The sequence below is a fragment of the Anser anser genome (assembly GCF_964211835.1).
Source record: "Anser anser genome assembly, chromosome: 6".
NCBI lineage: Eukaryota > Metazoa > Chordata > Aves > Anseriformes > Anatidae > Anser > Anser anser.
Genome location: NC_139726.1, coordinates 8,234,361 through 8,256,745, shown reverse-complemented (window position 1 = coordinate 8,256,745; position 22,385 = coordinate 8,234,361). Strand labels below are relative to the sequence as shown.

General features: G+C 39.4%; 1 protein-coding gene across 1 annotated transcript in view; it reads right to left on the bottom strand.

Moving 5' to 3' along the window:
• The window catches only part of ACTR3 (actin related protein 3), a 29,848-nt gene that overhangs the window by 4,659 nt on the left and 2,804 nt on the right, over nt 1-22,385 (bottom strand). The window contains exons 2-7 of the mRNA XM_083842704.1: nt 10,144-10,199; nt 6,066-6,190; nt 5,417-5,527; nt 3,844-3,939; nt 2,167-2,274; nt 381-524 (exon numbers count right to left, since the gene is read on the bottom strand). Coding sequence (XP_083698830.1) covers nt 381-524; nt 2,167-2,274; nt 3,844-3,939; nt 5,417-5,527; nt 6,066-6,190; nt 10,144-10,199 — 640 coding nt within the window. The remainder of the gene's footprint in view (nt 1-380; nt 525-2,166; nt 2,275-3,843; nt 3,940-5,416; nt 5,528-6,065; nt 6,191-10,143; nt 10,200-22,385) is intronic.

Below are 22,385 nucleotides of genomic sequence, written 5' to 3'. Positions count from 1 at the left end.
GAAGAATTGCCACAGAAACAATGTTAAAGCATACTTTAAGCTGAGTGTCTTTCAAAATAGCTTTGTACTGTAAAAAAAATATCAACATTCAGAAAGAATGAAAGAGCGATTACAGCTCTTTACATTACACATCCCACCAAGAACATTTTCTAAGTATCACAATAATAAAGGGAAGGGACAAGTGAAGATTGAAATTCTAGGCCACCATGCGTACAACCCAACAATACATCTTAAACGCAATGTATTTAACGTTTAGACATTTTAATATTTAGAAACAGAGCAACATTACTTGGAAGGCAATGATTGAGAGAATTTATTTTTAAAAATGGAAATCAAACTCTACTCTCAAACAACCTGAAGATTTACAATGTTCAAATTACCTTCACTGCTTTAGCTGTTTCCAAGGATTGTTCAGGAGGAATTCCTACTTCTCGTTCTCTCAGCAGCTGCTGAATGAAGTATGTTATATCTCGCCCTGCAATTGGAATGTGTTTGATACAGCTGCCAATCACGTATCCTTCAGCCTATAAATAAAAATGAAGGAAAGACATTGACAAAAATTCAACAAAGCTTGGAATGGAGGAAGAAAGAGTCTAAACACTAATTCGCTACCTGTGATTGCAAAACTGAAGCGTTTTAAGACCAGCTCTTAATTACCAGAAGCGCACTTCTTCAGTTGCCTTATTTTACTTTTACAGTGTTTTGCTTTGAGTTTGATTCCCAATTATTACAAGGTTAGGAGGAACAGAAAGGCCACTAGCATGTAAGGCAGACAGTAGCTATACTCGCTATTCCTTGGCCTCCATTCTTTCTTTAAAACGAGGTTACTCTTACCAAAAAGATTAAGGTACCTTGTACTGTACATTTTAGAATAAACAATTTAACTCTACAGTCACAGCCATGTTACAATTCACAGGAAACAAAATTAATTTTCTGAAAGCAGAGAGAAAGTGAATCATTTCAGCACATTAACTGAGATGGCTTAGAAAGTAAGGTTGGCACATGCTCATCCATCAGTCTACCCTTACAAGTCATACTCATACTGGGGGACAGTATCGGGGCATTTAAAATATCTGGTCTAAATGCAGAAACCAAAAATGTTAAAAAATAAAAAAAAACACAAGACATGAAACTGTTTTAAACAGCAATTTGCACTACTAAGTTCAATTAAAAATAGCTTAGCTAAACAAGGTTTGAAATCCCAACTGTTTTGTCAAGCCTTATTAAAAATATGCCATCTCAGCTGAACAGTCTGAACAAATAATTGCCGCTATATTCCACCATGGTTAATAAGAAAATTCTACAATACAGCACGGTTTTGCTCACAACCAATGCTACTGTCTGGCATAACCAATAAAATAACACCTGAGGTTAGTGTGGCAGGATAAAGCTTTATATAGATTTTAGTCTGTAAAAACTGTAATCTAAATTCTTTTTTAAAAAAACGTTTATGATGCCTAGACATACATTTATCTCCTCAGTGAAACAGGGGCAGAGGCATGTTAGCTGCCATTTGAAATACAGAACGTTATTGAATGCTCCAATTTTAACTATGTAGTTTTGTAAAACTAGATACATGCCGACTGTGAGAACAGCAATTTGACAATTAAGAAACTGTAAGTTTAAGTGTTAATTATTTAATAAAATATACGATCATACCAGTTTTTGCTTTTAAAAACAATATAAGGGAACAGATATTCAACATCAACTAACCTTAGATTTTTAGTCAGGTTGGAACTTCTGTTTTTGCTTGTATCACTGACGCACTAGTATACTACTAAACATTAAGCACAGATTGAGAAAAAACTGTAAACAATGCTACATCTGCCCTTAAATATTTTGCATCATTTTCTAGCAAGACAAACTGGAAATATGATAAAGCAATAAAATTTCACTGATCACTTAGCACGGCCTTGCAAATCTTCATTTAGGAGAAATCACTGAAAGCCAATATGCCCTGACAAACTCAGGGTGCAGAAAAGTTCTTCCAAAAGTTTCTGCACTACCAAACAAACAAAAAGCCCCGCACCGACCACCCTGGCAATTATCTGACATTTTTGAAGAATCCTAGCTATACTTCAGTCTGCATGAATGAAGACTTCAGAGAAGCTGCAGGACAAACTGTTCTCCAGTTAAGTTGTTTCTATAGCTTTGATGTACACTTACCACAGGAATGACATGAGTGACACCATCGCCACTGTCTATGACTGTGCCGGTCAGCGTCCGTTCTCCTACTTGTCTTGACGTCCAAGATGCAGCTAAGGCAAGGACAGCCTTGTAAAAGAATACACATGAAAGATTCATCTTACTAAATGCATTGCAAATCCCACCTTCCACTACTGCTTCCAGCAATACCTGATCCGACATCGCTTTACAGACAACCAAGTTCAAATATAATTGGAAAATCTGGATTTTTAAAGTTGTATACACAGAAAATAACATACCATTTCCTTAACTAGGAAAGCTAGAAAATCTGAGTGTAAGAAGAAAACAGTACCATGCACAATACATTCAATTTATTATACAAATGTACTGGCAACAGAAAGGAAGATTTCCTGTGCTCTAAGCAAAGATAATAAGACCATTGGAGCTTACTAGCATTCAGTCTACTTCTACAGACAAGCACCAGTTTTACGGGCTAAGGAGAACATCACAAAGAGACAGGGCCATAAAATCCATTATTTCCATTAGATGAGCATACAACTACTGCAATTTTTACCCAATCCGTCTTCTTTGGCATCTAAGCATTCTCTCAACAGCAGAAATAAACTGAATTGCAAGCTGAATACGATCATTTGAGAGCAACATATTACAGAAGACCAACAAAGTTTTATGAAGGAACTGGGGTTAAAAATTTCATACTGAAGATGAAACAGTATTTGTCTTTTTCCACAAAACAGGAGGCAAAAAAGGACATTGTCAAAAGCGCAGTATTTCTTGCAGTTACTTCAGTATTATAGCTTGGTAAACAGAATGGGGAAAAGCAAATTCGCTAGCCATCTTTCAAAGTAATCAGAGATCTTTCCCTGAAGGAACCAGGAAAGAACGATGGGTCTGAGTTTGCAGAGGGAAGAACCAAATAAAAACTTGAAGAATTGAGGGCATCTTCTAGTGGGCTCCTGCTAATCAGCATTCCAGGTATTTTTAAATGTTTTATTTTATTAAGTAGTACTTTCACCTTATCTCCAAGTTACAAATTTCCAGTGGAAATGTGATTCTGTGCTATTTCAGAAGTTATGAACAGAAGTCATCAAGAAGTATGTAATGTTCTTAAAACTGAAGTCCAGCTGAACAAAATTAAGTATCTCCTTATGCTAAAATACTTTAATCCATCTACATGTAAACAAGAAAAACCTTTGTCTTAAATCCTGCTTACAAAAAAAGTTTCATTAGTCTGCTTCAATATTTTTCTCACCTATTGACAGAAATATCCTCTTAAAAGATGCTAATGAAAAGAAGCTTGTGGTCATTTATGGCACAGAAACTGATTTAATAACATGTGTACCTAAGAGTTTACAAACAAACAAGGCTGCATAAATGCAGTTTTTGCCTTCTGATGCTTTCTAAGCACATTCAAATAAACATCCTTTTTGCTACCTCATATTAAGAGGGATATAGTTCTTGGCCCACTACCATAATTATCATTATTTTTGTTTATGATGCAGCAAGATTTTATACCGTCTAGAGCCCTTCTATACCCAGGCAGGAGGAACATATCTAGACAGACATCTAGCGGTGGAACTGGTGGCCTAGACTACACAGAAGTATTCCAAGCATCACTCATACAATTTTCTCAGTGAATTAGAGAACCGTAGCCCTAACTTTCAATAGCCCTGCTCTTACCTGAACAGCAATATATAGCCCTGGAACATTGAAAGATTCAAACATGATTTCAGCAGTATATTCTCTATTTTCTGGAGTATTTAATGGAGGCTCAGTCTGTGGGACAAAAAAGAAAATTTTACTTACATTGAAATCAAACACTTCTTTCAAAAATCACCTGTAACTAAATTTTGAGAGATGAGCCATTCAACAACAATAGCGTGTAAAAATAGTAATGTGCAAATGGTCCTATTAAATGCCAAGGGCGTAATGAAGAAAACCTAGGAACTCCCTTGACAATAACAGAATTTTTGCAAATCAAAACTGCAAAAGCACGATCTGAGTGAAAACAGATACAACATAAGTGAGACAAACATTAGACTAATTACTGTTTAAGCATTCACATCAATAGTCCCTTCTGTGGCTTGGTCGGCTCATTTTAACTTCTCTCTCAAAAAGAAAGAAGGACTATCAACCTAAACATGTCAATAGCTACATTTTAGCACATGAAGTACAGCAATTAAGAAAAAACAATTGGTTGAACAAATTTTTCTTCAAGAAGCAATCATTATAAAAGAAGAGTTTATACGATCAGCTGTAGAAACATACTTAACAGAGGAACTAGCAACAGTGTAAACTGCTATAAAAGCATGCTTTAAGCTTCATAAAAGTACTATGCATATAATTAAGTCTCTCCTCTAAGAGAGCATGTTGAATAGTGGCACAGGGTGTTTCAGAAGAAGTATCTATCTTTTATTACATTAACCATGTAAGGGTAAAGACACCAAGGAGTTTGACTTAATGAATGTGATACAAGATGTCATAGAGATCAACAGCAACATGGGAAAGCCTAATTATTCATTCAGAGGAAAAAAAGAGTAGCATGAGGGTTGGTAAAATAGTGGAAGAGGTGCCCAGTTGGCACCTCAACCCTTGGAGGTATTCAAAGCTTGGCTGGACAGTCCTAAGCAACCAGATCCAATAGCACCTGCTTCAAGGACACGGTTGTATTAGATGTCCTTTAACAAGGATGGCCAACGCATCCAATTCCCAATTGCTCTATAAAATCCACGCAAACATATTGCTCATTTTGATGGCTTTAAAGGAAATGCTAAGGAATAGCAGAGTCTTCAGAATAACATTTGATCCCAATTCAAATTTGATACACCCAAATATGACAATCAATCCTGAATTCCACAAAGAAAGGAGTCAAAATTTTACTCTAGACACACCATACAGATACCATTTCTGTAAAAACAAAACAGTTGCAATTTGACCAAATCGAAACACACAGGTACTTTTTTGCCTCAAATTTAAACATCACTATTTAACTTGGTGGATAAGTAATAGAAGAGGGAGGAGGCAGCAGTGCATTGGGTAGAATTAAGAAGGGAAAAAAAATTGCAGTTCAGAAGCTGACTTTCAACATCCTTAGAAAATTAAAGAACTTGGATGTGATAAACCAAGCCAGGAAAGTGTCACAGAAATTGTGTTCACTTTAGTTTTCAAGGTAAGCATATTCATATTTAAGAATTATTCCACGAATCAGCATAGAATTATTATTAGTCGTATACTACTTCATAGTTTTACTTACCAAAAGAAAATAATGATCCTCAGGTTCTGCCCTTAGATACTTAAAGATTACTTGCTCCATAAACCTCTCCATCAGGTCCCAGTCTTCAACTATACCATGGCGGATGGGCCACTGTCATAGAATAATACCAAAATGTAAAAAACATATAAATAAATAAATAATAGTAATAATAATCTGTTTTCAATTGTGTTAGAAGCATATGATCTACATCTGAAAACCTTGCATAAGGTTTTCCTTGTCCCAACCTGACACCTATTTGAAATTCTGACCTTGAACAGTAAATACAACACATTAAGCATTTCTTATTAGCAGAGAATGATAGTACTAGGATAAACCAGAGGTTCCCCCAGGCCAGTATCCTGACTCTGATGTGGCTTATAGAAGATACCAAGGAACAAGAAAGAATGTCCTGTCTCCCCTTACCACTCTCCCAGCTCCCCTTCACTTCAAAGGAAACATAGATTCACTTTTTTTTCCCCAAAATCTCCCGAAGATCGTCAAAACTGATATAATACCAAACCTTATCTTTCATTAAAATAGTTAATAAGAAAATAAGATTAGCCATCCAAGAAACATTCATAAGCTATTTACCGTGTACATGATTTTCTTCTAAAGAACATTGGAAAATTAGTTTAACTGTCTCTAATACCTTGGTTGCATAAGTTGGTTTTTCTATTGCTTCATCCCCGATAAAGAAGTCTAAATCATCAACACCTTTCAAGACCCTCCTCTGTGCTTGATCCACCACTTTTGCTGATTCTTTGATAGCAATACCTTTAACAAAGAACATAAACAATGCTGTAGATTATACATCCCACACTTTGAAAGAAACAAGAGGAAACTCGACATTCAGAAATAGGAAAACACCAATTGCATTCATCCTCTGGTTGAGGCATAAACACAGAAAAATAAAACACAAATAATTTGAATTCCTGTGACAGACAGAACTAGGTTTTATACAGTAACACGATACAGATCTAAATGGAGATTTAATTGTTGGGCACTCAACATGCAATCAGGGAGATAAAATACAAAAAGAATCAGTCAGATAGGGTAACCCTGAAGATCTCATTTTATTCAACAAGTGGGCTAGTTTTCTCCACAGTCAGCTATTAACACCCAAAAGAAAAGAATGCAGTGGTAGGAGTTGTGCAAAGAGCAAGACAGAAGACACATTACTATTATATAAATCAATATCCCATTTCACTTGCTCCAATTTGATTTCTGGACATATTATGAAAATGAGATACAGTACACACAGAAGGAACTGAAAAGCAACTTAAACACACAAACGCAGAAATGCACAAAAAGGAAGGACAGGACATAAGACAGGAAAAAAAGAACGTTGGAAGGAAATAAAAGAAATATTTTGAAAAGAAAAGAATAGGAATTTATATGGCTGTATCATGCATCTTTAGACACCTTAAAACAGATTTTCGAAGCCTTTAATTTCTTCCTTTTAATCCTACTCCTATCTTATCATTAAGAACAGGATGGAGAGTTTCACTTAAGACTATAAATCTCTCCCTTGCTTCAAAGAATAATTGGCAAAAGTTAAGAGCTTTTATCTTGGTAATTTATTCCTTCCAGGATAATTACTCATCATAAATAAAGAAAAAAATTAGAGAAATACCGGCTAAGGCTAAACACAGGATCCAGGAAAGATGGATCAGCGATGAGATATCACAGGAACACAGATGTTCCCTCCCCTCCTCTTTTGTATCAGCCCCCAGGCTACCAGGGTTACAGTGCCAGCAAGAAAACTTTTGTATTTTTTCAAGTCTTCCTGATTGCCTTTAAACACTAGCCTTTACACAAGTGGAAAAATTCATAGAGAAAACCTAAGTATTAAGATCAAGCTCTATTATTCAAAGGCTGTTAACCAAAAGCTTGCTCAAATACAGAATTATTTCGCTAATCCTCACCTTCGGCCAGGAAGTGCTGTTTGCTCAGAACCAAGAGAAATGTCACGAAAACAGCTGCTGCAGCCTCAAGGGCGCAGGGTAAGGGGCTGCACAGCCACAGGGCTGGGAAAGGTAAAGCATGCTAGGCTAAAGCACCGCCGGCTCAGCAGTGGCCCCATCCTTCTCCCTTCTCTTCCCACAAACAGCAACAGAAGGGCTGCGCAGCCACAGAAACTAAGAAGTGTTGTGAAAGACCGAACAGCGTAAGGCAGAAGATATTTTGAGCTCTTCAAGAGGAAAACCAAATCATACCACAACTTCTGTAGCGGCTTACAGGAGGGGAGAGGAAGCAAAAGGCTGGAAGCCAAAAAGCAGAGGTAGGTAAGAAGCAGAAGCTGAAGTTGGGCGGAAGGAGATGTTGCAAGGCCAGCGCTTGCTGCAAGTGAGAAGAAGCATCTTGCCAAATACTTTTCAGGTCAGCAACACAACTTGCAGACTTTGGGGAAGTTTTGCTGTCCAGATGTGTGTTATCAGCACAACGTTTCAAGTGAGATGCCAGCACTTGCCACAGCAGTCAGAAGCTTTCGAGTCCGAGTGGCTGAACCCTGCTACAAGCCGCCAGCGAGACGAGAGCTCTCCACACACTGCTGGCGGTCGGTGTCAGAAACGGGGAGAAGGAAACAAGCAGAATCAAGAACTGCAGCCCGAACACACAAACGGGAACATTCATCTTGCTAAAACCAGAGCTCGGCTACCACGGCGCTGAAGATGGGCAGCGCTCCAGCAGTATCACAGGGTTTGGCTTTGGTTTGCTTGGCACAAGAATAAGAGCTTTTAGGAAAAAAAAAATCAATTTTTCTGCTTAACCACTCCCATGGCCTTTTTTTTTTTCTTTTAAATGCAAGTAAAAGGTCATCTAATATGTAAATTATCATAGATATTTTGAAACAAATCTGGAGAACCCCTGGGTTACAGAAATAAATTGACTCCTATCTTAATACACAGTAGGAAAACAGGATTGAGTGAATGAAAAAAATCAAGCAATGATCAGCTGTATTTTAAAAGCAGACAGGGATGAGAACAGCAAACAAGTCTCTTCAAAGAATTAACCCAACATAATTTCATTTCACTTTTCACGCAAGCATTTGTCATCTCTACAGAAGCAGAAGACAGAATTAAGCCAAGACAACAATATAAAAGAGTGAGAAATAAAAATTTGTTAATCCTAGGAGTGAGTAAGATAAGCAGAAAGCGAACAAGGGAGAAGGAATGCTGCTCCAACCTGTTCCTCAGCAAGCTTTTTTTTTTTTAAAAAAAGAAACTTCGAATTGATAAAATGCAACAACAATTCCTGGAAATCAAAAGGAGAAACCAAAATATTTCTTAACTGTGAATATTATGAAAAAATAAAGATACCAAAGTACCTTGAAAAGACCCACTGTTTTTTTAATAAGATTTTACTTTGAAACTAACTACTACCATAATCTGTTTTCAGTCAGCTGTAGGAGAATTTAAACTCAAGTGCCTTTTTTTAAACATATCCTATATAAAAAGCTATCAAGAAATCTCATATTCCTCTTCTATTTTAAAAACATCCCTGTTGTATAAATTTCTCTGCTGAATTATCTGACAGCTGACTTCAAGTGTCAGAATACCTCTTTGCTTTTGTAACAAGAAAGTAATTTTCAAATGAAATAAACCAAGTCTGAATATGCAGAAAAAAGTATGCAAACCCTAGTTATATGAAATTAATAATTTGTCTATTTTTTAAAATTAAACTTGGCTAGGAAGCAGAAAGAGCAATGTGAGGTTTTTCATATAGATCAGTAAATCTAACGTTAAGATAAGAGTTTGCGTGCAAAAGACTAAATTAAATTGTAAGTTATATTTTATATGCCAGAATTAACCACATGATATTTGGAAAAACAAATGAATTGAGAACCACCTATTAGAAGTCAATCTAGAAGAGATTGCAAGGATTCTCTCACATGTATGAGAACAGGAGAACGCATTAAGCGATTTAACACTAGCTTCCCATGAAAATGGCTTTGACGCACATTTTGTACCCCGAAAAAACAAAAACAACAAAAAAACAGAGCCTGAACTACCAGAAATTCTTTTCTACAGCGACTAAGCACTGTTACTTCCAGCTCTTTTCCTGTTGTATTTACAAGGAAAACTGGGTGTACTAATTACTCCTTTCTACCAGGATGCAATACTTGATTACTTTGGCCCCAATGCACATGAACACTGACAAAACACCAAGTGGTGCAGAAGGCGAAGTATTTTGAAGGGAAGCTGACTGAGCTCCACTCTCCAGACGAAAGCCACATCCCTTCATGTGGCAGAAACATTTCAGAAGGCAGGGAGTGAATAAATAAATAGTTTTACATTTGAAAGCATGTGTTTCTTAATTTAATGTTTTGCAAGTAAAATAAACACAAGCTGTAATACTGAATAATACCTGGGAAGGGTAATATTTTTTTTTTATTATTATTTTTTTTCCTATTTACGATCACCTGAAGTTTTATCTAATCTATTAACTAACAGAAGAAGAACCTCCTAAAAAGCAAATACAGCCATGCTATTATTTAATATTTGAAGTTAATTTCTTGGAAATTGAAGCCATCATAGTATGCTATTTTAATGAATTTATCTTTCTGAACTGAGCATCCAGAGCAAAAAAAGTCATGTAACCGCTCTGTCATCAGGCACGGGTCTTTTCTATTTGCTTGGTTTTAACTGCCCTTTTACATAGCACATGCCCAGAACTTCAATGGATCGTAGCAACTCTTACAACTCTCACATGTAACATATACTTACATGAGGGAATAATGAACTGTGGTTCAGTGTTACCGGCATATCCGAGCTTCGTATACCTATTAAAGCAAAAAAAAAAAAGCGTAGGTTATAGTATTTCTTGTAATAAATATTAAAGATGTACTAAAGATTTTTTTTTTAAAAAAGGGGGAAATTAGTCTTTTTTGATCTGGGAGGAGAGGTGTGTTCGTTAAAAAATACAAAGCCCTTTTAAAAGAGATGAACCAATGCCTCCTACTACAAAGGAAGTATTGTTGCTCATTTACACTCAAGTGAAACAGCACTACCAAGCACTAAGTAATTCAGTTTATCAATATTTAGGAGTAAAATTCAGAGTTGCGGCAGTTGTTCTTCCCCGCTCAGCGATCAGCAGGAATCCTATAGTGTATTTTCCAGAATAAATGTTAGTGGTGGAAGTATTTTTGCAACTGCTAACCATAGGGGAAAAAATTCCCTTGGCCACAAGCTGCCAGCCAGACTAGACTTGAGGCAGGACTGACAACCACAAGCCTCTCCTGCCACTCCTGCCATAGGTGCTACCAGTGACAGTGGTTTAACAGAAGTTAATAAATGGAAAATATTCTTGATGCGTTTAATAAGACTAAGGAGAACAAGAGGAAGAGAACTACACACCTGTGCCCACCTGATTTCCAGAACATGCTATGGATATCACTTACCGTGATGAAATAAGAAATCTGACAAAATTACCGAGGTGTTCATGGAAAAAAGTCAATGAAATCCACAGTAGCAAATCTATGCTGCTGCGAGAAGCGTTATGAAAGAACAGCACAGGCAAATCCTAATGTGTGTGAAGCAACACACACACTGCATTTTGGGTTACAGCCTACAGCCAAGGTTAACACACACAGATCTAACAGAGACTGCGTTTTCCCCATGCAGCCCCACAGCTGCCCCAAGTGCCCTGGCACCAGCAGCAGGAGCTGGAGGCCCTGCAGCAGCACCGCCACAACTTTCAGCGGTGCCGTACAAACCTGGCACATCCTAGGCACCACGAGGCAGCGCTAACTTTAATAACCCATAAATCCGTGTCAACAACACAGCAAAATGCCAGGCAACGCATACAGTAACAGGCTAGAGGAGTGTTTTGCTGCGATGCTGACGACACAGTGGCTCCCAGGCTGCTCACGTGTTCACCACCACCTACACAACTCCTGCTGCTGACACCAACTGGGCACGTTAGCACTGGGCCAGAAGTGTTATCCTAATGAACAGGAAGGTAAGTTCCCCTTTAACAAAGTGCTTAGCACAGGACCTCATCTAAAACCAAAAATGCTTTGCAAGAGTGTTTTAAAAGCTATAAAGCCCATCTTGTCTATAACCCACTGCAACAGAGGTAACCGTGCAAAAATCTTGACTTCATATTGATCAACTGCAATGTTTACTGAAGAAAAAAGGCTAAATAAAATACTTAATGGAAGAGAAAAGAAGTTAAACACCAGAAAGAAACGTACACTTCACACAGAGACCAGCATTATATACTGTAACTTGAGTCTGCAAAATCAGAGTTGCCTGTCCTGAGTTATATGAAAAGTTTTGCTTTTTTCCCTTAGATAACTAGTTCCTAAGAAATCTCAAGTAAGAATCCCACAAGTTGATGCCTCTATAACCAGCTAATGCAGAATACAGCTTTCAGTTCCAAATGAAAATTAATTATAAACCCAGCAAATATTGACTCACTCTCTCCACCTTCCCATGCAAATCAGAAGCTGTGGCACGTAGGATTTTAAAGCCGAACCTACAGAGGAACTTTGGACTCTGATGGCTACATAAGCCACTAGATCAGAAGTGCCTCCTCAAGCAATAGTCCAGCTTAGCTTTCTTTAAGTGACGTATTGGAAAAAAACAGAAGTTAAACTGTTGCAGGTAACACGCTGTTTAGTTGCTTGTGGTGTTGGAAACTGCCCGGTATGCAGGCATCCAGCGGGCAGGAAGAAAACCAGCCAAATGAAAGACGTATTTTAAATAAAAAGACTGTATTCAGACATAAAATCAGCATATCTAAAAATACTATGGCCTACTCAGCAGAGAAGAGTCTCCTGACTCATGGAAAGAAAGCCCAGTTTTTAGGTTTCCGAAAAAGGACAAAGAAAAACCCACGTGGCTTCTGGTGTCGGAACATTAAAGCCTTAAAGCAGCTCTCCAACGTGGTCCCCGACGCAGTGCTTCGTGTTTCTAGTATATCCAAGCTTCCCAGCCAGGCTCTGCTCCGCATGGGGAGCGCCACCATGCCCAGCTGTGGGTCGGGGAAATAACCCACCCTCCTCACCTCCTGCAGCTTCCCCTGGCACCATCCCACAGCCTGGGGCTGCAGAGGACTGAGTGGCGGACTTCCTTTTCCTAGCCAAGAGGCAAAAGACGCTCTTGAATGAAAAGAGTGTGAAACTGGTTAAGTTAAAACTATGAAAGTTAATACACAACTGCAGTTCTCCAAGCGTACAGTCTAATAAAAGCTTTTTTAATGACTGACTTTTGCAAAGAGTACTGTTCAGATTGGTGAGTTCTGTTCTACCAGCCGCTTGAAGTAAATTGCTCAAATCTTCTGAAAAAAACGATACCTTGGGCAAGCTGGATTTTCCAAGTCTCTGATTTCCACAGAGCAATTCACACAGAGCAGAGCAGAGCGTGCCTGACTAATGGATGATTCACGGGGGAATGAGGCACGCCCTGCCTTATTCAGGGTAGCAATCCAGTGTCTTCTGGCACTCCTGAAAAACCTCCTGACATTAAGATATCACAAGGCAGCACCAACGCTGGATCGCACTTCCCCCGTAAACCATGGCTTCGTTTGCTTGCAGCACGCACTGAGAGGTGACAGGAGTGACGTCCGTGGAAAAGGCAGGCACACATCACTTGACGAGACACGAACTCAGCTTTCCCACACCAAATTTGAGGCACTTGGCAGTAAAAGAGCAAAGCGCGGTACAGACAAGGACAAACATCAGCTACACGGACTTCTATTGAAATCTGCAACACAGAACTGATTTACAAGACCCCAAAGGTGGAAACCTGCACTCAGCCTCCATCCCGCAGATGACCTTCAGCTACCTGACGTGTTTCTGCAGCCCTATTAGCTCGCTTAAGGAAAAAGGAGAAAAAAAGATTAAAAGATGTCAGATAATGACATTCAGGCTGCCTTTAGAAGATGAACTACAAAATACCCAACCCCAGTCCACAAAGCCATGTGGACACGTGCACATACAGACACCACCCCCCCACACAGCCCATCCACGTGCACATACGCTGCTCTGACATTCCCCAGGGACTTCCCTGCTACTCCTCCAGAAGCCCGGCGAGGCCTCACGCGGCACCCGCGGCACAGCAGATGCTGTGACAACCACGAACGTGCCATTGGGGGGGACATTCAGAAGCTACTGGCAGTTCCTTCTCACTTGACCCTACTCATCTACACCTTAACCATCAAAGCAGGAGCATCGCTCGGGTCCCACCCACCTCAAACTCACCCCCTGAAATTAAGAAGTAGTTCTGCGCTACTCCGCATGAGAGATTTCTGCAAGGACAGCCGAAAGGCTCTTCACAAAGCTCTCAACTGCACTAATGGGATTTCTTCTGTGTACTCTCTCACCTACAATGGATGTTTCTAAGGCTAGGCCATGAAAGCAGTAAGTTCACTGGAAGGTTACTTGCATATCAGTCACGCAGACGATTTTAGAGCTAAGAGGAAACAGCACTTAGAGCAAGAACTTCTAATGAGCACGTCATTAAAAACCTCCATCTGCAAACCACAAACCCTGACCACGTGCCTTTCCTCCATTTCTCTTCTGTCCACGAGTGTCATTCTGCTTATGTTCACCCAAATTATACACCCGAATTCTAACACAACTGCAATTTTAGCAGAAGCCTGAGGAACAGGGGGACAACTGTTTCTCGGATAACACATTTAACTACTGAGAAACAGATGAGAAATGGGGTGGCCCCATACAAGCTGAACCCTACACCTTCCGCTGCTGTGCAAAGACACATGGAGTTTGCCAAGCGTGAGCAGAGCGGAGGCACGGGTAGCGTTCTGATCCCTGCTGCAAAGGCTGCTAAAGGATTTTATTCTGTGACAGTAGAGATATGGATACCTCAAAGACATCACATTGCTTCCTGCAAGAAACTGAATTTTGCAAGTTACACTGCCAATGGGAGTCAAAACGATCGTACGCTCCCAAGTGCACTTTCTCGATTAAAATCCAACCTAACAAACTTCTCCCAGGACCCCACAGAAGTAAACTCTCCACGCATGCTACCTGAACACCAGCAAGGAGCATTTTAATATCTGCACACCAATCTGCTCGCTGAAATAAGCTTTGTTTATGCAGATATCCTCCATCGTAGCTTGACACACTTTGCTGCATAACTAATTCTTACAGAAAAATAGATAAAACAACTGCACAAAACAGTGCTTTCCTTTCATATTCCAACTTATTAGGTTCCAGGCATTACTGATTTTCACATTTACATTAGCATTATTAAGTAAGTGGCATCATTATGAATGGTTCAAGATGTTAAAAAAAAAAAAAAAGGTTATCTTGTGATTTTATGATTTCATCGTTTCACAGCAGGCCACTGTTGAAGTATGCAGGATAGCACAGATGCCACTTCAGGTCACCGAAGTGCGTAAATCCTTTCTTGCAGGTGTGCACACAACAGCAAAATTCTCTTCTGGCAAAATTACCCTCATTCTAGGAAAAGAGTAATTACATGAGCAGGTTGAAGAAGGCACTACAGAAAAGCTGAGAACGTGACCCAGTTCTACGGGACATACAGGCAGGCATGTGCTAATATATTCCAAAGGGCACGAAATACATCAAATGACAAAAACAGCAATTTTTTAACCAGAAAGGAAAGGGATCCCACCCATCAGTCTCCAACTCCTTACAGACAGTCTGTCCATGCCACCAGATAAGCTGCTGGTGGAGAAAAACGCAAGGGGTCCCGCTTCACTTGAGCAGAGAGACTGCACAACCTCAAAAAAGCAGAGGGTAACAAACTTCAAAGGGAATGATATCCTTTCCTGTTTTAACTGGTGAATTCTGCACTGACATAATTTATAAGATAGATATGGTGGTTTTACTGTCTCATATCTTTTGATAACAAAACTGCCTTAAAAAGAAGTGGAAAACTTTTCCAACACGGATAAACCCATAGCTTTTAGATGTGGAGCTTCACCTGACTGAAAAGCCTGAACAAGCCTTTACGTTTTTATTTGCCGTTCTTCTCCATTCAGACTTCTCAAAAAACAGATGAGACTGGGGAGAGAAAAAAAAACACACCTAGGGAACATTTGCTTCTTAAAATTCCCCATGAAGAGAAATAATGGGAAATTGATGGTGAAACAGAGGAAATCCATCCCGCCCCCTTAAAAAGAGGTCCCATGCTCCAGCAGGTGTAAATTGCTTAAGCAGCAGCAGATCCTCAGAAGCCCCTGAAGGAACTGATTATATTAGGAAAATGGGCCTTCCTTGAATGAATTAGTTTATTAACTCTTTTCAGATGTCCTTGATAAAACACAAGATAACAGAAGACTTTGGAATGAGTCATGCCCTTCATATTATTTTATATCTTTAGCTAATAGGGATCATCTTTCACACATCATTAGTTTTTGTTTGTTTGGTTTTTTGTTGTTGTTTTTTTTTTTTCTTTTTTTTTTTTTTAAATAGCAGCTGCTTAGATGAAAAGTTTTTAAAACACCCGTTGATCAAAAACGTTTCAGGCACTCAACATTGAAAGCCAAAGAGTTAGCTCTACAAATGGAAAAAGCACACAGGATTAGAAATGCTTTTAGATCCTGGTTAGTACATCAAGTGATGGTAAAAGTACTCTCAAGTATGTATGGGAACCCTGGGCACCAGAGACAGATTTGGCAGTTTGCAACCTCGGCCTTGGAATTAACAGCATTAGCACGTCTTTGAAGCCATTTCCTTACTTCTCAGGTGGAATATTGCATCAAGGCACTTGAAGAAAAAAGTCACCTTGACAACTGATACTTCTTTGCCATATGCTGTAACCGACACAGTAAAACAGAACAGACGCAGATTGAAGTGGTATGCAATTTGAAAGGTAATGTCAAAAATTAAAGAAGCGCAATGTCAAAAGCAGCTTGAAATAAATGTTTGTTAGAAGCGTTTCTGTTTCCTGAAAGGGAAAAAAAACCCTAAGAAAGGTTAACATCTTTTAAAGTATCTGAATAAAGAATCTTTGACAAACACACAGCTCTGCTTTTTCTTAGCAGCTACACCTGCAACTCAAAGTACACATACCATTGCAATGCTCACCAGTAAAATCTAGCTTAAAGCACAATAAAAACTGCCAAGTCATGGCCGCAAATGGACAGAAGCCTCCAGGTGTGTAAGAGGAGCGCAGGCAGCAGCAGGCACTACAGAATACTCACAATAAGGTCAGCTGCATTTGAAAACTGGCACCTGGAGAATCTTATTAACAGCAGCCTGGGGAGAAGACAAAGCTACCACATTGCACAGCTCCTATTTTCCTAACGTTTGGGCAGAATTTTTCCTAATACTTGGGCAGAGCAGAAGAGAATCTACATTCAAGATTGCTCCATGTTCACTTGCATCTTTAATTTAAATTAAAAAACCCAACAGCACTGAGAGCTTGACTCTAAAAGTTCTCCCCTCCTGAAGTCAGCAGGAAGATAAGACGCATTTATTAGGGAGAGACCTTAGGTTACGAGTGACTCATGAGCAGCATACCTGAAAGCCACCCCTATTTAAATGTCTAAGGCTAACAAAATCCAAGGTCAGGCACTCTGATGTTAATAACGTCTAAACTTGTAGTCCTAGTCAATTTTATTTCTATTTGTAAAATCCCTCTCAGATATTTAATGCTGACATGTCCTTTAGCACAGAACGGAGTTAGCTTTGCTTTGAATACATTTTCCTCAAAGTCAGAGAGGCAAACAGCCTTGGATATTATCTTTGCATAATGAAAGCAGTTTGTGTTGGCAAAAGCAGAATGCTCTCTTTTTCCTCGCTGCTTCCTTCGAGACTTTTATATTAAATCATTTTTAACAAGCATTTTAACAGTGCCTCTGTGTTACACCACACCCACACAACACCAACCTATACAGATTTCTTTTTAATTTATATTTAATTTGCTCTCTGAGCACTTTCTATAGAGTCTGACTCCTCCATGTAGGATGTCCAAGTAAAAGGAAACAATACCCCACGTCCGGAAGTCATCACAACTGATTCCTTACACTGTAAATTACTTTTTATGAGAGGGAGATTAACTTGGCCACTTTGTACACCCTTTGTCCAAAATAAGTTGAACACCACGCAGACGTACTGAAAGAAAAGAATAGATTAGTATACCTAATATTTGACAGCTGAAACAAAAGGGGACCAATTTAATCAACAAAGACACGATTTCCCATCAAACAAAACCTCACGCTGGGGATGCCGGTGACCAACACACTGCAGCAACAGGCTCACAGATATGGGATCGGCAAAACCTTCGAGCCGTGATCCAGATGGAGCCACAGCATGCATAAACCTGAGTGAACTTGGTGGTTTTTCCCAAGCAAACGCAATGCATTGGCTAAAAGTGTAAAGAGTTACTCCAGATTAAAAGAGAGAAGATCACTTCTGCTTGCTATCGGCACTACAGCTGTACCTGAGAGCTGCAGCCCTGAACGGACAGCTGCGTGCTGTCACCCCAGCTGCACCGGTGATTTCTCAGCAGAGGGCAGGATGAGCCCAAAGGGACTGGCAAACCATGGAGAGGAGACCAGGAGCCCTGCTGGCAGCTCACACTTCCTACCTGCCCAGTACTGGCCACCTCTTCAGCAGGTGGATGAGCGCTTTCTGAAAAGGATACGCTTGTATAAAATTACCAGTTTACATACATACCTTGTCACACCACACTTCTATTAAAAGATGACTTCAAATTAGAAAGAGTTGCTTGTAGAAAAATGTGTCCTACTAAGCTGGGGCTGAAAATCTATCACTGAATTTTGGTGTAATAAAAGATCTCATTTAGCAAGTCACGTTGCGAGAGTTCTTGCAGATGATAAACGGCACGAGAAATCTAAGGCAAGTCACGACAGAAAAGCGGATATTGAAAAATTGATGAGATACTGCATCAACTAAATTATTAAAATCTGGATTCATTCACTGACAGCAGGGCGCAATCAAAATAGAGTGGACAGCCTCCTGCCTGCATCTTGTTCTCTACAGACTGATCACGACATAACACATCCAGCACACTGCTGCAGACACTCGCAGTGACCACAAGAGAGCTATGCAGAGAAAAACAATATCTAGATTTACCTAGTTTTTCCACAACTAGGCTTAAAAATGCAAAGTCACGCTCAGGTCAAAGAGAAGAGGGAGAGAAAAAAAGACTGACATTGTGACCTACAGAAAGCCAGTGGATGAAACGATGAACTTGTTCAACTTGGATATAATCCTCCTTGGCAACTCATTCCTTTGCAGAAGGTTAAGGCAACATCAGCAGTAGCACTTGGAAAGGACAGATGCTTCATTTTGATGTTAAAATAACCATGATATGGACACTTCTAAGTCTGCATTCAAACTGGTATTTTTAAGGATCTACCCAAGGATCTATTAGATCTGCACACCTACATATATTTTAGTTCAACGATTAAAAAAAATGAAGTTGTAAAGATTCCTTTTTCTAAGCAAAGCAGGAAGGAGGTCAGGATTTCATTGGGAACCAGCTAAGACCTTAGTTATTTTACCTTTAGATTTATGGTTTTCTCCTTAAAGTCTTTAAATGAAGAACGCCCAAAATTAAAAAGAGGTTTTGTTGGAAATCAAAGCCTTTTTGCATTTTTTTCAAAGAAAGTCAGCAATGATGAAACATTGAAACTTTTACACTGCATGAACTAAACGAGAAACTTTGCAGCTGGTCTTGTGCCTGTGAAATAATACAGAAGATGGATTGCTACTCAGGAACTAGTACAGCACTTCTGAATTCACGGAATCTGTATTTTCAACTAATTCAGATGCTCAAACATGCATCACACTCATTCAATCGACATCCTTTCTGGGCAAAGCATTCACACCAGGTAATAATAAGCAACCAAGAAGGGAGCAGAGAGCCTGCTCTGTGCCACCCACACCTTCCCCAAAGCCGCCGCCACCGCCAGGGCCGTGCTCTGCTCTCAATTGCTGCGCGAGCTTCCCACGCACGCCCGACCAGGAGCTGTGCTGTACATAAAAGGGGGCTCATTTATCAGCAGTTTCACAGATCCTGCCCATGGATGCAAGCAGTTTTGTCCTCTGCTCAGAAACATATTCCTTCCCCCCTCCCATTTTGTTTTTTTTTTTTTTTTTTAAATATCAAGCTTAAGTGGGAAGCAGGGCAAGGAAAGCAAAAAGGACCAAAAGGTGTCACGAATCTTGAATGGCTTCTGACAGGCCTTCAAATAACATGTAAACTGACTCCTATAATGGCATTCCTACAGAGAGAGAGGAATATACAGCCATCTGTGTGTAGAGGAATATAGATTGTAATGGACATAACATGTTTATAACGTTACAACGTGGGCTGTGATGTACTAGAATTACTTAAGAAACCTGGTCAATCATAGGTACACAGAACCTTTTCTCAGTTATTGAAGACATATATTTTTAAGCCACAAAACTCAATCTAGCACAACACCTTTTTTCATGTCAAGGATGAAGCATTTCCTCCTCCGTCCCTGACCACTCATTTACTGGCAAGCAAAAGATATTCTGAAAATCCTGGAAGAATGTTTTTCCATATTCCATTAAGGAATGATTTCATTCATGCTTTCCGTTCCGAAAAATTACTTCTCGGATAACACAAAATAGAGAAAATTCATCCCAATACCAACAGTTTTCACGAAGACTAGAACCCATGAACAATCACAACAAGACATCTGATGGAAACGTTAACTGTTAGAAAATCACAGTGCTGAAACAATTCATACTCCGTAGAAGCTAGGATTTGAAAATCTGTGGAAATAGCCCACACCCCAAACGTTAGGAAAGAAAAATCTTCTCAAGGCCCAGCACAAAATAAACTTTAAAGAAACTTATGTTAAGTAACTAAGAACTACAAAAATTGCAGATCAAACAAAATACAGGCTGTTACTTCCCCTTACGTTGGTTTTCTAGCACTTGATTGCTTGTCTCATGTATGTTTGCTGTCTACTGAAGATTAGATTCTCATGGACCTCATGCTCCTTTACACTACCAGGCCAAAACCCAAAAGAGAAACAGAACAACACAATCCTGTTACAACTTTTCACACTCAACCTATAAATACTTTTGTCTACTTAAGACCATGAAGGTTTACAAGCGTTGCACGAAGATTAACTAGCAGTAAGATTCGTTGAGAAGTTCCCCCCAAAGCTTGCTCTGCTGCACACACCAGACAAGCCACAGCCCCAGCATCTCTGAGGTTTCATACACTGAAGCCTTCCTCCATTTTTGGCAAAACTGGTTACAGAAACTCCCCAGGAAACTCCCAAGGAGACAACTGATTCCAAAGAAAAGTTTGCAGCTTTAAAACAAGACTTGGAAATCCTGAGCAGCCTCAGCCTTCCCAGCTCTCAGATGAGAGCTGGGAACACTCGCGCTCCCACCACAAACAGCACAGCTTTCTCAAGTCTGATCCAAAACCTTTAATTCTCCCCTAGTATTCAGGAAAAAAAAATAAAGGAAGAAAAAAACACGCACCTATTTTTGTAACCTGTGTAAGGGAAATAAAAAAGGTGCCTAGCTTGGCATGTAAAAGGAGATACCAAAAAATCAACAGGGGAGACCAACCTTTTTTCCTTCACAATCATGTAAGCCAATTCACCCAGAGGGATCACAATCATCCGTGACCCTACTGATGCAAGAGAATTCGGGGTACACTAGAACAAAGCTTCTCGCTGATGACAGTCAAGTATTGGTTGGTAACAGATCCACCTGGGAGCCACAGAAAACTGCATGAAAGCCTGTAACAATGTAAAGTTGAAGTATGGAAAACACGAACACTTCCTTCAAATCATTTTCCTTGCTAAAATTAAGTTGGAACTTAGTTCATTTGGAACTGCAGCAGGTTACACAGCCACTTACTTCAGCTCAACTGAAGAGCCATTAATTTGAACACTTGCAATTATCTGCCATCCCGAATGAGCTAATTCGGTGTTGTGCAAGTTCATACTAAGAAAAAAAACACGTTCACAACGATTACAGAAATACAGCTAAAATCTAGATGTCAACCTAATCAAGCTAAATTCTGAAGTGGCGTAGGAAGAGCTTTTAATCGTGACTTTCAGGCTGTTCTATGTTCACCCATAGAAGAGAACAGCAAGAACTATTCAAATACCCAAAAGACACACAGTAAGAGACTCCAGCCTACTGAGATTAAAAAATGACTAAGAGGCTTTTTCTTTCTTTGGTGCGTTGTTCATATACCTGAAATAAATAATATGGACTTATTTCCTTTTTGTATTTTAAAATGCACATAGTCCTTATACCCCCCTCAATATGAAGTATCATTCACAGAACACATACAGAGTCAGTGAACATCATAAAAATCTACCAGTGTTTGAAGGATGTGAAAAGAACAGCACGCAGGTACTACCTCACGGCTCCGAAGAGGAGAGAAAGGGGTTCACATTAGCCAAGTTAAATCCCATTCAACATTACCATGGACAACTACTTCCTGACACTAGCACCTACAATATTGTTTTACAGATTTCCCAATGAAGCAGCAATATACTTAAAACTAAGCCAGACAACACTATCGATTACAGAAAGAAAGAATCCTGGTTTTAACAGCTGTGCTAAACTGACTGAGCTCTTCAGATATTTCATTTCCACATCTGTAACCTCATTATGTAATAAAGAAGAAACTGCTTCAAATAAGTAGTTTTTTTTTTTTTTTAACTGCAATTAGGTATTTTACCTGCTCTTACTAGGCCCTCATTACCCTATTTTCTAGATAGCAGGTGGTCAAGCAAAGAACGCACAAGAACTTCTGAGGAATGCATCACTCAAAATAAGAAGTGTAATTCTGGAAGAATTTTTGCTGCGCCCATAATCTGATTGCCATGTCACTGACTTCACCCATTTGCCAGCTCCTGCTACACGACATATACTTGGACTATCCCTAAAGCATTTGACTAACTGTTAAAACATCAAACGACAGGTATTACATGATCTTCCTAACCTCTTCCGTGCTTTGTTCCCTTTATGCTTTAAAAGCGGTTCTTAAAACGC